The sequence below is a fragment of the Sprattus sprattus genome, assembly GCF_963457725.1.
Source record: "Sprattus sprattus genome assembly, chromosome: 10".
Classification (NCBI taxonomy): Eukaryota; Metazoa; Chordata; class Actinopteri; order Clupeiformes; family Clupeidae; genus Sprattus; species Sprattus sprattus.
This window is the reverse complement of record NC_137908.1, coordinates 13,374,468-13,393,124: the sequence shown is the minus strand read 5'-3', so window position 1 is coordinate 13,393,124 and position 18,657 is coordinate 13,374,468. Positions and strand designations below refer to the sequence as shown.

Here is an 18,657-nt window from a genome sequence, read left to right as displayed (position 1 = left end):
GTGTGTCTGTAAGGATGTGTGTGTGTGTCTGTGTGTTTGTGTGGTAGTTCATCCTGTACATGTGTATTTTCTTAGGTGTAAGCTGAGCCTGGGTGGCAAGCCCCTGATTATTCAGACATACACCTGGGACAACTCCTCCTATGGCAACGGCAAGAAGTACATTGGCTCCGCCTTCCCTGCCACACCCTAGGATCCAAGGGATTTGATTGGTGCAGCATTGTTGATCCCCTGGCCATAAACACACAAACATAAATAAATAAAAAACAGCAGTCATCCTCTAATACAGTGTATTCCTGAGTGGGCCATTTTTTCCAGGTGCAGTATGATAAAGATATATTGGTCAAAGTTCTCTGTCTCTGAATAGAATTTCATCTTCTCTTCGCCATTAAGCAGACTAAAGTAGTGGACTGGTTTGTGATTTATTGACTGTATATCGTACTGATTTTGAACATATCGGTCATAACTTAATCCTGTTACACACTTTCTTTTGTAACAGGTGTAACATGTAGTGCCTCTCAGTGGTTACTCATGGGAATACATGGGGAAGCCGTTTCGAACTGTTCTCAAAAATCATGCATGCAAACATGACTGAGTACCTCTGCTCTACTACTATGGGGTTCACAAAGGGATCTTTCTTGTTATTTCAAGTAACCATTGAAAAGCAATCTAATGAAATTTGATTAGTCCAAGGACAGGCAATTCCTCAGTCTAAGAGACAGCCACTGAACCTCTTGGGTCATTTGGAAAATTTTAAGTAACACTATGCAACAATTTGACACTTTTAAGGTATGGTTTTATAGGGAACTAGTTTTGGTACCATCCTCAAATTCATTTTGATAGCATATGGTCATGTGAAGGACAGATAAACACCGGTGTCTTCCCCACTAGCCATCCAGGATATGCACTATGTAGTTCTGTGTTTCCTGGCTGGAACACCTTGCAAAAATGGAAGAAAAGCTTCATTGCCAGCTTGAAAAGCTGGACATTGCCAGCTATACTGCCAAAAGACACCAGTTAGTGTGTTGGCAAGCTTCTATCAGCGTCAGTGGGGCTGTAAGTGATGTTTGCATACCTTTTAGGTAGTTAGCATGCTAGTTTTGGAACATAACTCCTTATTGCTGCTTTAAAGGGCTGTGTTTTTAGCTGTTAACTAAAGTATATATAATTATATGACTGTATTGTGATGTAATTAATACATCAATGCTGGTGCAAATGTTGACAAAATTACCATCGGAGCAAAAACCAAGCCACAAGGTCGAAGGAACTGCCTGCAAAGCTCAGAGACAGGATTGTATCGAGGCACAGATCTAGGCAAAGCTACAAAAAATTGCATTGACAGCCCTCAAGAGCGCAGTGGCCTTTATAATTCTGAAATTAAATGTGTGAAAGAACCAGGAGTCTTCCTGGTCCGTTGTATATTATGTCACATTATTTTCATTATTTCGTATACATTCAGTTTATGTGCGTTTATGCTTGTAACCTATATGGTATCCTCTGTACTTTCCCAATTGTAAGGATATCCCACACAACACTAAATAATTCTACAAGGGAGACTTTATTTACATAGAGAAGAAAATCACAAGTGACAATCTACACTTACGTTCCAACTGCTTCCAAAGGTAAACAGGACAAACAGATCAGTGCACTCACAAGCTAGAAATGTAACTGCTTTTCAGCATCATAGCAGCCAGTGTCCAGTCATGCAACCAACCAACTTGTATAACATAAAACTGAGATATAAGCAGAATGATTATGCAAGATGTAATGTAATTTAATTAATGTGATGTATTTAATGTTTAAATGTACAGTGATGAAGACCCTGACTCTATCTACGCCTATTTCTAAACTACATTTTCACTGGCATTATATTCTGGAAAACTCACAGAGAAAAAGCGCTTAGTCAGCCATTTTTATAGCTGCATGATCAGAATACAGAATTCTTGATCCTGGCTCTGTCTTCCTATTGCTCACAGCTCAGTTGGGATTACTACTCAATAATTAAACACTTGTCTGGTGACACCAAGCTACCAGCTCCTTCCATTCCCCTCCAATCTAATTAAAAATGATGCTCAAAAAAACCCTTTACACTAGAGTGATGGATTCTATGGATGCTGTCCGAATTCAGTGATCAGTTCAGTTCAATCAGTTTAGGGGAAAACAACCAATAAGTTACACTTGGCTCAAGTAACTAGCGATTTATCAATAAATAAAAATGAAAAATGACTAAATTGTCAGTGCACATTGTTTTGGAGTCAACCCAACAAAAGGGTCAACCTATTCCTCTCCAATAGTAATTATTAAAGATTGCCAATACATTCAGCAAACAAATAAAAAACATTTAAACATTTAACATTTAAAAAAATGTGCATATCTGGCAAAAACCAGGCTTAAAGGCTTTATTTTCCACCAGTGACTCTGGTTTATTCAGCTAGTTTGATAGTGTGTGGATTTAAATATGGCTTTTGGGGGTTATTAAATGTGTGTTGTGGTTTAAGTCAATCATGGCCACATACGCCAATGACAACTGTAAGCAACGCAAGCACTTAGGGACTAAGGATAAGATCAGCGAAGCTAGTGTCTTCTGACAGACATATCCCCTCCAGCATGTTTGGGTCACTGAGGAACTTTTGCAGCAGGTCGTCATCCATTGCTATGTCTGGACTGGCTGGAGCCCCAGCGCTCAGCAGAGGCAGATCCCCGTCTTCATTTAACAACACCTTATCCATGCAGCTCAACAGAGGCTCGACTGGAGCTGGGGAGAGAGAGACAGTCAGCAAACCCAATTCAAGTGTACAACTGAGTTCATTTGGAGTAACAGGAATCTCTCGTACAGGAAAAAAAAAATTGAAAAAAGGAGTCCATACCTCCTTCCCATATGAACCACAATAGACTTTTTGTTTAAAAAAAAACTTTTAGTGTAATCGTGTTTACTGTATATATATTTATTATCCTTGATTGTTTTCATAACGAGATACTGTACAAATTGTATGCTTTGGGGAAAAATCAAAGTACAGATTTTAGTACAATTAGATTTTAGATAGGAGCAGTTCCTTTATGCAGGACAGCCTATCCAGTTATCTGCCAGCACAAAACAATAGCCCCGTGAAGCTGAAGGTCCTGATTGGCAGCACAAGCAGGGTTGGTAGTGGCAGATCTCGGCGTGAGGGTGCATGCATTACATGAGGTGCTGACACCCTATGGTGGTGGCAAAATGATGTTTCATCTAAATATTCATCTAAAATATCCTACCCTGTACACTGACAGAAGCACAAATGGGACTTACACTACCAGGAGATATAGAACTTAAACAGGAGACAAGATGCATGCAGAGATCAGCTCATCCGGGATTGCTTACATCATGTAGGGATGCAGTGGAGGCTTAGAGGCCTTGGGTAAATCATGGTCAAACTGCAACTCAGATTAAATTCCACAACTGAACAGCAGGAGGCAACATTAAGCCTGACCAACCTACTACTCCAACAGGTGCTGCTGGTTTATTAGAATGCAGCATGTTGGTAACAGCTATCTCAATGTACTTCTATGGGGCAAGCATTCATGTCAAAGTGGGTCACTAGTCTCATTAGTTCATCCGGACCGGACCGGAAGAAGAGAAAGATAAACTAATGACTGGGGGATAGAAAGAATAGTTATTGAAGTAAAAGTGCAGACAGACCCATGAAAACTCTCTTCTCTTTGCCTTCACTCCATCCTACCCTACACCACTACAACAGCGCCCTAGCACGTGCTCGAAGGATTAGCCAGGAGGAGAGCACATAAAGCGGGTGTTCGAACTTACCAGTGACCTCATCGCACGGCTGCGAACACAGACCGTTCATTGGCTGCAAGAGGTTGCCCTCAGCCCCGCTCCTACCAATCACATTGCAGAGTTACTTACTGTGTATTTGGAATGGTACAGAACAGGACAGACATATCACAAGCGCGATGCATCTGTATCGACATCTTCATACATTCCCAAGGGACCCGATGACGCTTACTGCTGGACACCATTTAGGACCAGTGGGCACATCATGATCATCGCTCACTGAATCGTTTAACATACTGACCAACACACATCACAGATGCCCTCATGGTTTCAGTGACCTCTTCTTCTGTGCTTGGCACCAAATCTGAAAATGTCCCTTCGCGTATTTTACTTTTACTAAGAAAACAAGTGTGGTGCAACCGGTATGGGTAGTCATATTAAGTGGGAGCAATACATTGAAGGGATGGACATAGCCATGATATCAGGGCTCTGGAACTTATGACTGGTGTAAAGAGAGATGACTTAGGGTTTCAAACATGCAGGCACACGTCACACAGGCGTACCCAAATACATGCATTCACACATACAAACAGATACATATGCATAGTCTACGCAACAAGTCTATACTTACTCTGACACAAACATCAACTTGGTCTTGATGTATTTGATGTACGGACTGTCCTCTGTGGAAGAAAAAAAAACATCATTGGTGACATTTTCAATCTTGACAAACCAAATGTGCTTCTTACGGACATAGAGGTGCAGATTTCAGTATGAATTATAATAATAGGGGTTAATCCAGTTGGGAGATCTATACAGGGCAAAGGAAAATGTCTAAGCCTCATACTATAGACCAGTGGTCTTCAACAGGGGGTCCGCGACCCCCAGGGGGTCCGCGGAGGTACTGCAGGGGGGTCGCGAAATCTTTGGTTGATAAGATAATTTTTTTAATATTTATAAAAAAAAAAAAAAAAAAAAAATGTAAATGTCTTCCAAATCAGAATTGTATTTATTCCCTTTAAATGTACATTAACATAAATCCAACATATTGTAGCGAACGTATAAATTGATCAAGAAGACGTTATCTTTCAGTCCAATCGACACATTCAGCTACCCACAGGAGCTCTCTCAAGCTGGGCACCGGTTCACTCACAGCACCTTTCATGCACAGGCACTAGCCAATCAGATCGCGTTTCTGCCCAAGTCTAAAGAGCGCGAAAATCAAAGATAAAAGATGGCGGACCAAACTCCATGGCTGGTCTTGTTTGTACCTATAAATTGTTAGTTTGAATTTTTTTTGCTTAGATTTAAAAAAAATAAATTTAAAAAAGAGAAATAGACAAAAAACGTAAATTGTAACTGAAAAATAAGTGAGGATTTGCGAGGGGTGTGAGCCTCCTAGCTAATGTAAGCATAATACTACCTACAATCTTAACAACTTGCTAGCGGTGTGATTGGTTTGTTGACCTGTCAATCTCACTATAACATCTATGTTGTCAACACAACTCGATGCGCCAGACTCCTGCTCCGTCATCCGTTGGATCGTGTCAGTCAGGAGTTATTGAAAAGAAGATACATCTCACTAATGTGGGAGGATGTGTGCCATCGACACAATAACAGGGTAGCTATGTTTATTTGGCACTAGGCCCAGTATATTATAAACAAAATTGTATGCAATTTATATAGTAGGGGGTCCCTGCTCATCTCGCCATCAGTTTGGGGGTCCCTGGCCTGAAAAACGTTGAAGACCCCTGCTATAGACCTTTGATTGGTTCACTCACCTCCGCTCCCCTCCTCGTAGTATTTCCCAAAGGCCGTGTCTTTGGGAATGTCAGGGTAAAGGTAACGTAGCGGGTTTTCTGGAACGTTCCCAACCTCCAGGATCTGGAAGTTTCGAATGATCTCGACAAATGGGATCTGAGTCATATCTGTTTTGGTAAAGGGCTGAACACTCCGCACGTTCCTATTACCTACAGGAAGAACAAACATTCCGCTTTATAGGAACTATTCTCCACTGAGTCATGCATTTTCATTTGAAATCATCCTAACATCTTGATCATTTATTGAATGATGACAATGCCAATTGATGCAAGATGTGTGCATGTGTAAGCATGTGTATGTGTGTGCCTGTGTGTGTGCCTGTGTATGTGGTTGTGTGCATGTGTGTGTCTGGGTGTATGCATGCTTGTGTGTACCCCTCAGATCTGATTCCACCCAGCTGAATGTGATTCCTCCATCTTTAATACTCTCACTGAATCTCAGCAGGAAGGTCCCGTCCATCTTCTTCTTCAGCAGTGTTCTCTCCCTTCCCTTACTAATGAACCCCATCACAGAGCTGAACAGACAAGCACCTCACATTAGTTCAGTTACTACACTACTGCATTCACATTAGTACAGTTACTATACTACTGCTTTCACATTAGTACGGTTACTACACTACTGCATTCACATCAATACAGTAACTACACTACTGCATTCACATCAATACAGTTACTACACTACTGCATTCACATTAGTACGGTTACTACACTACTGCATTCACATTAGTACGGTTACTACACTACTGCATTCACACCAATACAGTTACTACACTACTGCATTCACATCAATACAGTTACTACACTACTGCATTCACATCAATACAGTTACTACACTACTGCATTCACATTAGTACAGTTACTACACTACTGCATTCACATTAGTACAGTTACTACACTACTGCATGCATTCACATCAATACAGTTACTACACTACTGCATTCATATCGATACAGTTACTACACTACTGCATTACCATTAGTACAGTTACTACACTACTGCATTCACATCAATACAGTTACTACACTACTGCATTCACATCAATACAGTTACTACACTACTGCATTCACATTAGTACGGTTACTACACTACTGCATTCACATCAATACAGTTACTACACTACTGCATTCACATCAATACAGTTACTACACTACTGCATTCACATTAGTCCATTTACTACACTACTGCATTCACATTAGTCCATTTAATACACTACTGCATTCACACTAGTACAGTTACTACACTACTGCATTCACATTAGTCCAGTTACTACACTACTGTATTCACATCAATACAGTTACTACACTACTGCATTCACAATAAGACAGTTACTACACTACTGTATTACCATTAGTACATATTATTGCCCTCTAATAATCCCACATTTTATTTATACTGTACATGCATATTTTGCATATAACAATGTGTCAATAAATGCCAAGTGCAGTTTACATATACATGTACATTTCACAAAATGCTCCAATTTACCAGTAGAATATATATCTCTGCTATAAAGTCGCACTTATCATCATATTCACTAGACAGGTACTAGACAGAACTCGGTGTATAGCTGCCACATCCACAAACTACAGCTCCTTCATTTTTCATTCAGAAATATACATACAACAGACTTTTTAGCCTATTGTTGCCAGAAATGGATGGGAAAATACCTTATTCCACTTAATTCTCGCTCATTCTCCCACTTTCTGCAGCGGTCATATTACACACCTCTATGCGGTACGTTTAGTCTTTTATATCTGTTTATTGACATGAGTATTTAAATTGTTTGTAGTGAACTGCCTTGCATTCCAACCAGCTCTGATTATATGGGAATTAAGTCTTCACTGTTGATGTTTTCCAAGTTAATTAGTAAGATACTGGAGTCCATGGGTCATCAACAACTAGCCTAAATGTAGCCTAAGGTAGCCTAAATGGACATTATTCCTTCAGTCTTATCATGGCCATGTGATGTGTAAGGATGATTACTGGCAAGAGCGGTATATACACATTAACACTATTGGGTCCATCTATTTATAGTTGAACATTATTACGTTCACCTCATTACAGCGACTGCATTATTTGTCCAGAGAGACTGGCAGCCACACAAACATTATCACATAAATATTACAAAATTACACTATTATTACAACTGCACTTTAGTCATTTGTCTAGAGAGACTGGCAACCACACAAATATTATCACATAAATATTACACTATTAGAGCTTTCCAGGCTGATAAACCAGACTGTGTGCTTCCCTTGCTGTACATAGTCGAAACCTGCCTAACACAGGGCCAATGACACACTCCTCCAAACAAACAAACACAAATATTAACTGTCAAAAAGTCCCTTTCTATGTCAAGGCTATGCTATGTTCTTGATATGCCATGTTCTAAATAATGTTTTAATAAAGCTCATAGCTGCATACCCATCTTTCCACAGATCGGCCAGGTAGGCCTTCACCAGGCAAAGGATACCGTCCAACCACACCCAGAGTGAGAAGCTGTTATCTGGGACATTTTCCTTTATAAACATACACACACAAGTAAAATACATATAATTAACAGATATACAGCGCAGATAGGAAGTCACCATAAAATAATATGCAACCGCCTCACACACACACATACGCACATAAACAAGTACACACACCTTGCTGAACCTGGCCCAGGAGAGGGTGCATTTGTCGTAGCTCTGCTGCTTTCCTGTGGAATACACACACACACACACAAACACACACATACACAAATTCTCAATCATTTTCATGTCCATCACACACACACACACAAATTCTCAAGCATCTGGTCCTATTCCTAAAGTTTCTCCGTAGGATACATTGATTGAACGCATGTTCAACTAATACTTCATTTAGTGTGCTATTTATTGTTTTCATTATTGGCAATGACAACAGCAGCAATACTACAACATAATACATATATTTAACAAAATATCCCTACCAAACAGTTTCTGTGCGATCGTGTCCAGCTTATGCGTGTCTAAGCCCCTCCCAGCAGCTGACAGAAACTGCCAACTCAGCATCTCTCCCACCTGGGGCCAAGGGGCTGGTGTCGTGTTTGCAAAAAACAGCACATTCTAGATACACACACACACACACACACACACACACACACACACACACACACACACAAACAAATAGAGAAACACACACACACACACAATAAGGTGGGTTGTGATAGTGTGAACGTATGAAAGACCCCTAACAGGAGATTGTTACCCAACATCAGCATCAACAATGACGCTAGACATCGTATGAGTCACACACACTCATGCACAGGAACTCACCTTATGGTCACGGCAAAGCATGTTGAACCACAGCACAGAAGCCCAGGCACTTTGTTGCTGGCTGGAGTTAGAGATCACGACTACTGGAAGAGAGCATGTCTGAGAGAGAGAAAGAGAGAGAGAGAGAGAGAGAGAGAGAGAGAGAGAGAGAGAGAGAGAGAGAGAGAGAGAGAGAGAGAGAGCAATGACATCAGTGAGAGAAATGGAAATATATTGAGGCAACAGTACAGCTAGTCATAAGGGGTATGTAGTGAATTGCCTAATAACAGTACATAAGTGAGAGTAACAGGGATTATGAATGGTGTAATAACACTAACAGGGATTATGAATGGTGTAATAACACTAACAGGGATTATGAATGGTGTAATAACACTAACAGGGGTTATGAATGGTGTTATAACAGTAACAGGGTGAAAGTTGTTTGTCAAAAAAAAGATAAGAATCGATAATCTCACCTCTAGTTTAATCGACAGGCCATGAAGGTTAAACTCTGTCTCAAAGTTTATGACATGAAGCTCCTCTGTAACACTAAGAGAGAGCTACACACACACACACACACACACACACACACAACATATTAATTTAGATTTGATACGTAGAAATTCAAACACATTACAAAATATAAACCCTCTGTGCTGTAATCCATGATTCTGTTCTCCATGTGCAGTGAATCACAGAGGCCAGACCAAAACACACCCCTGATGACAGACACCTCATCCTACATAAACAAACAGCATGAACGTGCTGTTAATCACTATAATTCATGTAGTGTCACTCCAATGCAACAAGTCTACACAGTAGTATTAAATGTGGCCCTGTAAATTGAGAGTGCTGCAACGTTTATGGTCAAATAGGCACACAACTGTCTGTCTTTGTCACCTGACATTAACTCACATCGCTGATGCCTTTCCCTCCGGCGCCCACTTTCTGCTCCTTGAGCGTCTGAAACACAAACACACACACACACACACACACACACTCATTTAAATGATGCCCTGTATCAGGCTGAGTACAAAATGGAGGTGTGTGGGCTCAAACAAACAACTGAATAGAATCTGAATGATCTCACACAAATCCAATTAGGTGCAAGAAAAGGCCAATTAGACCTAAACAAAAGACTTTTAATATCTGCAAATCATGCAAAAGTGCTACAACTAAATTGAATTGTGTAATTTATAAGTGCACTATCTATGAATATCAATTTTGCTATGCCTTTTTTCGTGTTTTGCCACCTATGTTTGCAATGGTCATTATTCTGATCCTACTTCCCCATGCCTCTCATACCAGCTCAGTCAAGCTCTCAGGCTAACAGAGGCTGTCTCACTCACCAGGTGTCTGAAGTCCGCCACCATGCCTCCCTGCAGGCTCTCAGTCATGTTCAAGGCCTTAGTCGACGTTCCCAACACATTGAACCTCCGATACCTAGACACCCAAATGGATAAAAGCTCATCGCTTGAAGTGGCAGTATGGTTCTTTGAAGGCTAATTTAAAGTCAGTTAGAAAATAATCAGGTATACAAGAAGCCATTTAGATTTAATTTCTGCAGGTTTAAATTGCATCAACTGTTATATCTGAAACGTCTCTGACCAACACCTGTGTCATCTATGGTGGATGCGCATTAGTGTGTCCAGTGATAACCTGTGAAATGTTCCTGTACTATCCTTGCCAGTTCTTCCTGCCTCTGACTCATACTGCCTCTTGCTCTGCACTTTCATTTCCCCATCACCATACAGCCAGCATACAACACCAGAGCTGAAAGCCCTCCAACAGCCATCTTACTCTTCTGTTCTTACTTGAATCCCACGTTGTAAGTAAAGAATCCTTGTTTTGATTTAAACCTTCATTTGAGTGCCGTGCATTTTGGTCCTGTCTTAAAGCTAAGCATGACAATAGCTCAGTATAGTTGGAGTACAGTTGGAGTATAACTAGAGTAAAGTACAGTACTGACAGTGGAGGAGAGCTAGATTCAAGTGCAGTACAGACAGTGGAGTATAGCTAAAATATAGTGCAGTACAAACAGAGTTGTACAGTGGGGTATAGGGCAGTACAGACAGTGGTGTACATTTGAGTATAGCTAGAGTACGTATAGTGCAGTACTGACAGTGGTGTACAGTGGAGGATAGCTAAAATATAATGCAGTACTGAAAGTGGAGAATAGCTATAGTATAGTGCAGTACAGACAGTGTCACACTCACCCTTTCACCTGAGGAGCATCGCTGTAAACACACAAAAACAAACAGCTGATTGTATCCAAACTCACACATGACAGAAATATCTGTGTTTCCAAAAAGACATTTGTGAGTTATTGCCCAAAGCACATGGGCCGTCATAGACAAAAACAGATTATAACAAAACTAATAATACAACATATTAATGGGGATGATGGAACTAAAGCTGGATATACTCTCTATGAAACTCTGAATTTCCCAGTTCCAAGATGGCGGTTTCAACCGGAACTCCACCCTGAAGTATGAATTACAACTGGAAAAGTCAGACGAACCTCACCAACCCAGACTTAAGAAGGTCAGTGACAAACTGTGTCAAAGTTGAATTTACCTGAACTTTGAACACAATGGCAATATGGGATATCGGAGAAGTACACAGTGCCCTAAATAGCCCGAGATAGTCCTGCCTGTTGGTTAATTAGCACTGGTCAACCCACTGGAAAACGAATTGCTTCACTAGAGAGTTAGCATTGTGTGTAGGCAGCCTGAAAGGATAGTTTTAGGTTGGGACAAAGGAAGACTTGACCAATCTGTGTCAATCTGTGAGGGGAACTTCCAAAGCTTATAGTGAAGAATTTGAATGAAGTACTGAAATACTGGATGAATACATAACAAACTAGGACAAAGACGGACAAAGATAACTGTATGTCTTACTTGTCCATAGTAACTTTCACCTGCATGGAGTGGTTCAGTTCTGGGACCTTCACAAGGAACCTGACAGAGTTGAGAAAGAGAGGAACTATGAGGGACACACTGTAAAATACTGCTACTGCAGATGGGTTGTATGAGTTTATATTAGCAAGATAATGTGTGTGTGTTTGTGTGTGTGTGTGTTTGTGTGTGTGTGTGTGTGTGTGTGTACGTGTGTACGCATGTGTGTGTGTATGTGTGTGTGTACGCAGGTATGTGAGTGTGTGTGGGTGACTGAATGCACATGTGCTATTGTGTGTGTGTGTGTACGCAGGTGTGCAAGTGTGTGTTTGTGTGTGTGTATGCACGTGAGCGTGTGTGAGTGTATGCACGTGTGCGAGTGTGTGTGTGTGTGTGTGTATGCACGTGTGCGAGTGAGTGTACGCCATTACCTAGTTTTGACAGAGAACTGAACACTAGTGCGCAGCACTAGAGGCCCCTTCCCCTGTGGAATGGAGGGCTGAGTCTCCACCACAAAAGCACTGAAACCAGACCAAAACACAGACAGCACCGAGTTCAGAAAGACAGACAACACCACAGACAGGCCATTCAACACTGTGTTAAGACAGACAGACAGATATTAAAAGTCAGATGTGACACATAGACTACTGTAAGAGATACAAATATGAAAAGTGTGTGTGTATATGTACCTCTTGAGCAGAGTGGTAAGGATGCTGTCAGCCCGTTGCTGCAGCGAAGACTTCTGGGAAATCACGGGATCCCTTTCATAGGTCACTTTTCCAGACAACTCCTCAAGCTTCTGCAGGAACTCTCGCACCTGGAACATACCCTCAGCCAGAGATGTGAACCTGACAGACACACGCACACCCACACACACACCCATACCCACCCACACATAAACACACACACACACACACACACACACACACACACACACACACACACACACACACACACACACACAAAGAGTAAGAAGGATGGAAATGACATTACTATCCCTGAGGTTACCTGAATGTGTTTGAGCATGAGCAGTATGTGTGCGTACCATTCCTCAAGTTTCTCCAGACTTGCGTCCTCGGGGGCTCCGATGTAGGCCTTCTGCTGCCTCCACCTCCACTGCACCAGCTCCTCCTCCACCAGCACTGACACCACCTCCTCTATCATGGTCAGCAGAGATGTCAGGGCTGTCAGCAGAGACTAGAGAGATGATGGGAGAGAGAGAGGCCTCACAATCATTCTGATTGGGCAGTACTGGCGGTACACATTGAAAGCGACAAATTGACCAAAAGGTAAAAGACGTGAAAAAATACAGGAAAATTCATGCCAATAATTTCCATGCAATGTGCCAATATGTCTTATTTACCAAAACAACTTTGGCCTTGTTTCAACTCGGGTAACCAACAGTAAAGTGTCATCAGAAATATCTTTTGCTAATCAACTTGGAGCGACATGGGCAATTGAATCACTATCGTCTACACATATTGCTACTTATGTGAAACAGTCTAAGTCTAGATGTCACATGGTTGTGTAACATAATCACACACACACACACACACAAACAGTCAAGTACCTTGCGGGACTGATCCAAGCGATTGAGCATCAGTTGCAGGACCTTCAGATCTGCCTGACTAACGCTTGCTGGACCACCAGACAACAAAGATGACAAACGGAGAGCAAAATATGACCAACAATAGTACTGCTAATGAGAGCATAATGAAAGACAGTGAGATGGTGCTGAGAGACAGAGTGAAGCACCTTCCATTTTGTGGGTCTGGTACTTGAAGTCAAACTCATCTTGCTGCTCTTCCAAACACTTCACGGTGTGGTCCATTAACTGCCAATCACACAGACAGCCAATAAATAACCACTTAAAACTACAGCGGTAAAGACTGGACATTGAAACAGCTTTATCTCTCCCTCTCCCCTTCTCTCTTTTTCATGCACACACCTGCACCTTCTGCCGCAAGTCCTCCAACTTCTTCAGCATGTTCCTTTGGTTGTCCGTCTCCATGTTTTCCTGCTGAACCTGTAATGACTGCACCTGAAAGGGAGAGAAGGACAGAGAGAGAGACAGTGAAGGGGAGAAAGAGAAAGACACAAAAAGAGAAACAGGCATGCAGAGACAGAGAGATAGAGGAAAAAGGAAGGGAGAGGAAGAGGGAGAAAGAGAGAGAGAGAAGGTGGGGAAAGTAGGATTCAGCATAAAGACAATCATGTAGACAATGATGCTGATGATGCTGATGATGATGATGACAATGATGATGATAATTGATCTTTTGATAGTAAAGGGAATGACGGCGACAATGACTGGTGTTGATACAGACCTGATTTGATAGTTCAGCCATGTGTAGAATCTCCCTCTCTTTGGTAAGGAACCACTGAATGGTGCTGGCCAGTGTATACGGCTCCTCTTGATAACGCTGTATGTAGTAGGCAAACACAATTAATTAATTTCTTACTTTCATACTGCATATAAATCTGCTGCATCGTTGCAATCCAACAAAATGTGTGAGATACACAGAAAAGGGTGTACACTACCATACACTACCATATCTTACCAAACATGTAGTATTGGTTAAAGATAACTAGATAAGCGGACAGATACAGACAGGTTTCCTTTAAAGATGTTGTGAGAGGCAGATAATGGGGAAGGACCTGAAAATTCTGCTTGAATTTTCTAAAGTTACACTGCAGCACAAAGCTCTCTCCGTTCCCTTCCTGCATAAAGCGGCTGTACTGGTTATCCAGGTTCTCCAAGAGGACCTGAAAGAGGACCACAGCCAAGGATGGATCCCTTGCAGCACGATCCCTGAAAAGCACAAGTAGAAACATTTAACCTGGTGCAAATGTGCAATGTCACCACATAGACATAAATGAATATTAGACTTAAAATCAGACTGCCAACATTTCTCAGCAGGGAGCGCAGACACAGTATCCTATTTTATTCAATTCAATTCAATTCAATTCAATTCAATTCAATTCAATTTATATCTCAAGGCGCGCATTCTGACATTAGATTTGGTCTTGTAGCACCACATTATGTCCAGCTATCACTAAAGCACTCACTCACCACTCCTGACTCTCGATCCAGGTGGCAAGATAGTGGCGCACATCCATTGGTAACTCATCCCGGTCATACAGCTCATGAACCTTCTGCCGATACATTGGGTCCAGCTGCTGCAGTCTCTCCCACTGGGCCATGCTTCCTATTGTGGTGGCAAGTGTGAAGATTAGAAAGGACAGCAGGAGAAAGGACATTTATTGACTGACTGACAACATTATTTTAGAAAGATTTACACTCCCCTTTTCAAGGGCATCAACATGGCAGTTCAAAGTAATATTATTAACATATTACGTTAAATAATATGCTTTCAGCTAAATTGTCTTTTTACAAGACACTGCAAGTCCTTTATGTAAGCCTGCAATTATGTAGAGCCAACAATTCGTTCTGAATAACTGTAGTCGACAGAATACCTGAAAATTACGTACCATTGCATACGGTAACCTAGCAGGTATGATACACACACAGGATCAAAGTAGCCATATCATGTGACCCACAAATTTACATGAAGCGGACCACAAATGTTAAAATCGTTACATTTGCTTTGTGGCTATAATTTTACACAACACAATTAAAAAATACATATTTGTGGATATTTAATTATTTGTGGATCATGGTAAACATTTGTGGATTGTCTTCTCTACGCTGCTCTTATGTCTCCTCTCTCATCGGCCCTCTGTCCTCAGAGAAAGCATGCTAATAACGTTTTGAGATGTATCTAGGGTGTCAACAAATGCCATAATCTTCAACGAACCGAGGTGATAGCTAACATCAGTGTGAACAGGGCATTTAACCGTTTATTTTACCTTGGCAACTTCCAAAATACGCCAGGCTATCGGCAAAAAGTTAACTTACCTGATTGGACAAGGGGCAGGTGTCCCTTGCAGACTTGTGAAACGTGCAACCAGACAGCAACCCACTGGTCAATTACACCTGTAAAAACTAACTGTAAAGAAAGCCAAGACGCAAGGCTGTGTTTATTTACGCTGGATCAAGGATATTCACACCCGTTCTGTGTACTTCCTATCCATAGTTTCGACGGAACACCATACTAAGTAAAGATCTTCACTAACTCACTCACTGTATCACTTGAATTTCAGTTTCATTTCAGCCGCAAAGTTGCAAATCAATGCGCGTGTAGTCAAAAAAAGCTACATTTCTCAATGTGTTCATCAGAGAGGGGAAGTTCCATCTGTCCCGAGCAAGTCGTACAGTGGAGACAAATAATGCAATAACATGTCCATGGGTGAGCATTTCCTAGAAACGCCCCCACCAAAGTGACATGTGGAAAACGAAACTTATCGAGCTATCCAACAGAGCGCCAGCGTAGCTGTCTGTCAACTGAGTTCTCGCTCAACTTCCGGCCACAGTTAAACAAGAAACATGCCAAAATAAAAGTCATCAGTCAGTCAAGTATTCAAAAAACATCAAGATCTTTCAATTGCATAACTATGATTAAAAAAAGAGAAATTAACTATCTCATCTCACAAAGGTATAATTCATATGGTTTTAAAACAGGAAACATTGATTTGGGGGGAAAACAGTGTGAACTGCCTGTTTTGTGAACAGACTTTACCTCACATTCATTAGCAAAGTGTTTTGTTCTCTTAAAAAAAAACTGTATTTGAATATAATCTTTTTATTTTCAAAACGGGAATCACATGTACTTTCTTATATCTACATCTTGTTCTACTAGCTCTAACAGGAGTTGCTATTCTGTTATATCAGTAACACTACTGACACTTAGTGGTCTGAGGTATAATACTACAAATCACCACACAAAGTACTTGAGTACATGAGAAATGTGTCTAGAGAAGAGCATATGATGTCTTTCAAGTAAATACGATGGGTTCAGAAGGTAGGCCTACATGTTTTTTTTTTAAAGAAAACCATTTTACCTAACATTGTTTATTTGTTTAAATTGTAATGATTTAAGGCCTATGTAATTATATAGTCATATCAATGTGCATATCCTTGTATTTTTAAGCAAATGCACTGTTCAAAAACAATGTTTCCAACACTTAACATGGCCTCCTAAGAGGGGGGTACTTTCTGTCTTTCAGCTGAAATTTACCTCATAGTCATTAACAGAGTACTAAGCTTAAAGGTAGAATTGTTTCAGGTGACAATGGCCTCACATACGAATACAATGCACCTATATTGAGTCCAAAAATATGCTTATATAGACGGGGTGCACAGATTACAAAACAGAATTTTGTCTGATGAGAAGTACACCTGCAAAAAGAGTATAAACTGTGATATATTTCAAGTGTATCAGCCAAGATACTGTTTTTGTAATGAAAGATAACAATTTTGGTGATCCCACAAATATTTTAAATATGCAATGTAATGGTATCCCCATTTAATTGAAAATGACAACAACTTACCATTTCACGAAGTGTTCACACTGCTAAAGCATGGACAGTGTTGTTTCCTTGTCAGAACAATTCATTTATACAACAAATTTTACTTTCTGAGGTTATAGTGGCTTATTGTTTCTGACCCACAGCGATAGAAAAAAAAAAGAGTTGAGTTGGAATTTTCAAGAACGTGATTCACTGTGATTTCAGAGAAATTTAATGAGGACATTGTTTTTTTATTTTTAATCTGAATGCTTGAAAAAACATTTCAAAACTAAGAGGTTTCATGTCACAGGCTGATCTTGAAAAAATTGTCCATGCATTCATTTCCAGCAGAATTGACTATTGTAATAGACTTTTCACTGGACTCCCTAAAAAGCATATTAAAAAGCTCCAGCTAATACAAAATGCAGCTGCTAGAGTTCTTACCAAAACCAGGAGAACAGAACATATAACTCCAATACTGAAATCTCGTCACTGGCTTCCAGTTAGCCACAGAATTGATTTTAAAGTGATGCTTCTTGTTTTTAAGTCCATACATGGGTTTGGACCTTTATATTTTAAGGACATGCTCCAGCCGTATGTACCTCCCAGACCCCTCCGATCCCAGGATAGAATCTTGTTGGGGGCCCCTACTGTTAAAACTAAACAAGGTCAAGCAGCCTTCAGTTATTATGCAGTACAACTTTGGAATCTTCTACCAGACCACATCAAAACTGCCCCCACCATAGACAGTTTCAAGACAAGACTAAAAACAAACCTATTCTCTTTAGCCTATATGTGAAATTCTCTATTTATTACGGTATGCTGCTTCTTAGTGCTAATCATAATGTCTCTTACCTGCAATTTATTGATTTTAATGTTTTATTTATTTTCTTTCAATTTTCAATGTGTTTTTTTTTATTTAAGTTTCTTTGACTGTGTTTCAATCTAAATTCTATGTTTGTTTCTGTAAAGCACATTGAATTGCATTTAATGTACGAAATGTGCTATATAAATAAATTTGCCTTGCCTTGCCTTGCCTTCTCCTGTTTGCTGCGGTCTACTCTCTTCCTGAGGCAAACCACCAGTTTTTGTATTGATAGTCCAACAGATAGTCATGCATACCGTTCTTCTTTGAAGAACATGTTCTGAGATCACTGCTGTAACTTCTGTAGAAATGGGATGGGGAAAAAATGCCCCTTGTCTGCTCATGAACATGTTTTTTATACTCAGATAAAGGCTGGCTGCGCCCAGCTTTTCTTTAGAGTTTGTTCATGATATTTGGTTGTGACACTCTCCCTCTTTTGCAAAAGATAAAGCGCTGAAATTCTGTCTCATTAATGTTGACGTCTAATTATAATTTATCTAATATTATGTGGACCGCTCCCCACATTGCATTGCACATTGCATCCATACCAAATACCCTACTTTAGTTTAAATGCATAGCTCACTACTGGTTTAACTCTTAAAGGGAATGATAACTTGAATTAATGAAA

General features: G+C 40.5%; 2 protein-coding genes across 6 annotated transcripts in view; one reads left to right on the top strand and one right to left on the bottom strand.

Annotated features, from left to right (window-relative positions):
• endou (endonuclease, polyU-specific) overlaps window positions 1–190 on the top strand; it is a gene marked incomplete at both ends in the record, with an annotated part of 13,696 nt that extends 13,506 nt beyond the window's left edge. Inside the window, 1 exon segment of the mRNA XM_080846056.1 lies at window positions 76–190. Within this exon segment, the coding sequence (XP_080702182.1) occupies window positions 76–190 (115 nt within the window).
• Window positions 191–1,536: 1,346 nt separating this feature from the next.
• Window positions 1,537–16,025, bottom strand: stat2 (signal transducer and activator of transcription 2). Of its 5 annotated transcripts, none has more exons than XM_080845675.1 (25): window positions 15,901–16,025; window positions 15,675–15,765; window positions 14,829–14,964; window positions 14,414–14,567; window positions 14,083–14,178; window positions 13,707–13,799; window positions 13,514–13,592; window positions 13,329–13,396; window positions 12,804–12,955; window positions 12,448–12,606; window positions 12,190–12,279; window positions 11,762–11,821; window positions 11,078–11,098; window positions 10,211–10,304; window positions 9,777–9,824; window positions 9,338–9,421; window positions 8,883–8,981; window positions 8,537–8,672; window positions 8,232–8,284; window positions 8,008–8,102; window positions 5,959–6,098; window positions 5,545–5,733; window positions 4,395–4,446; window positions 3,797–3,867; window positions 1,537–2,752 (listed from the first exon to the last, which is right to left on the bottom strand). In XM_080845675.1, the coding sequence occupies exons 3-25, from the start codon at window positions 14,957–14,959 to the stop codon at window positions 2,544–2,546; spliced, it is 2,373 nt and encodes a 790-aa protein (XP_080701801.1). In that variant the 5' UTR covers window positions 14,960–14,964; window positions 15,675–15,765; window positions 15,901–16,025; the 3' UTR covers window positions 1,537–2,543. The 5 variants fall into 5 exon arrangements, with proteins under 5 accessions (XP_080701801.1, XP_080701802.1, XP_080701803.1 ...); XM_080845676.1 differs by having other exon boundaries at window positions 15,675–15,752; window positions 15,901–16,024; XM_080845677.1 differs by having other exon boundaries at window positions 15,897–16,023.
• Between the last annotated feature and the right edge of the window lie 2,632 nt (window positions 16,026–18,657).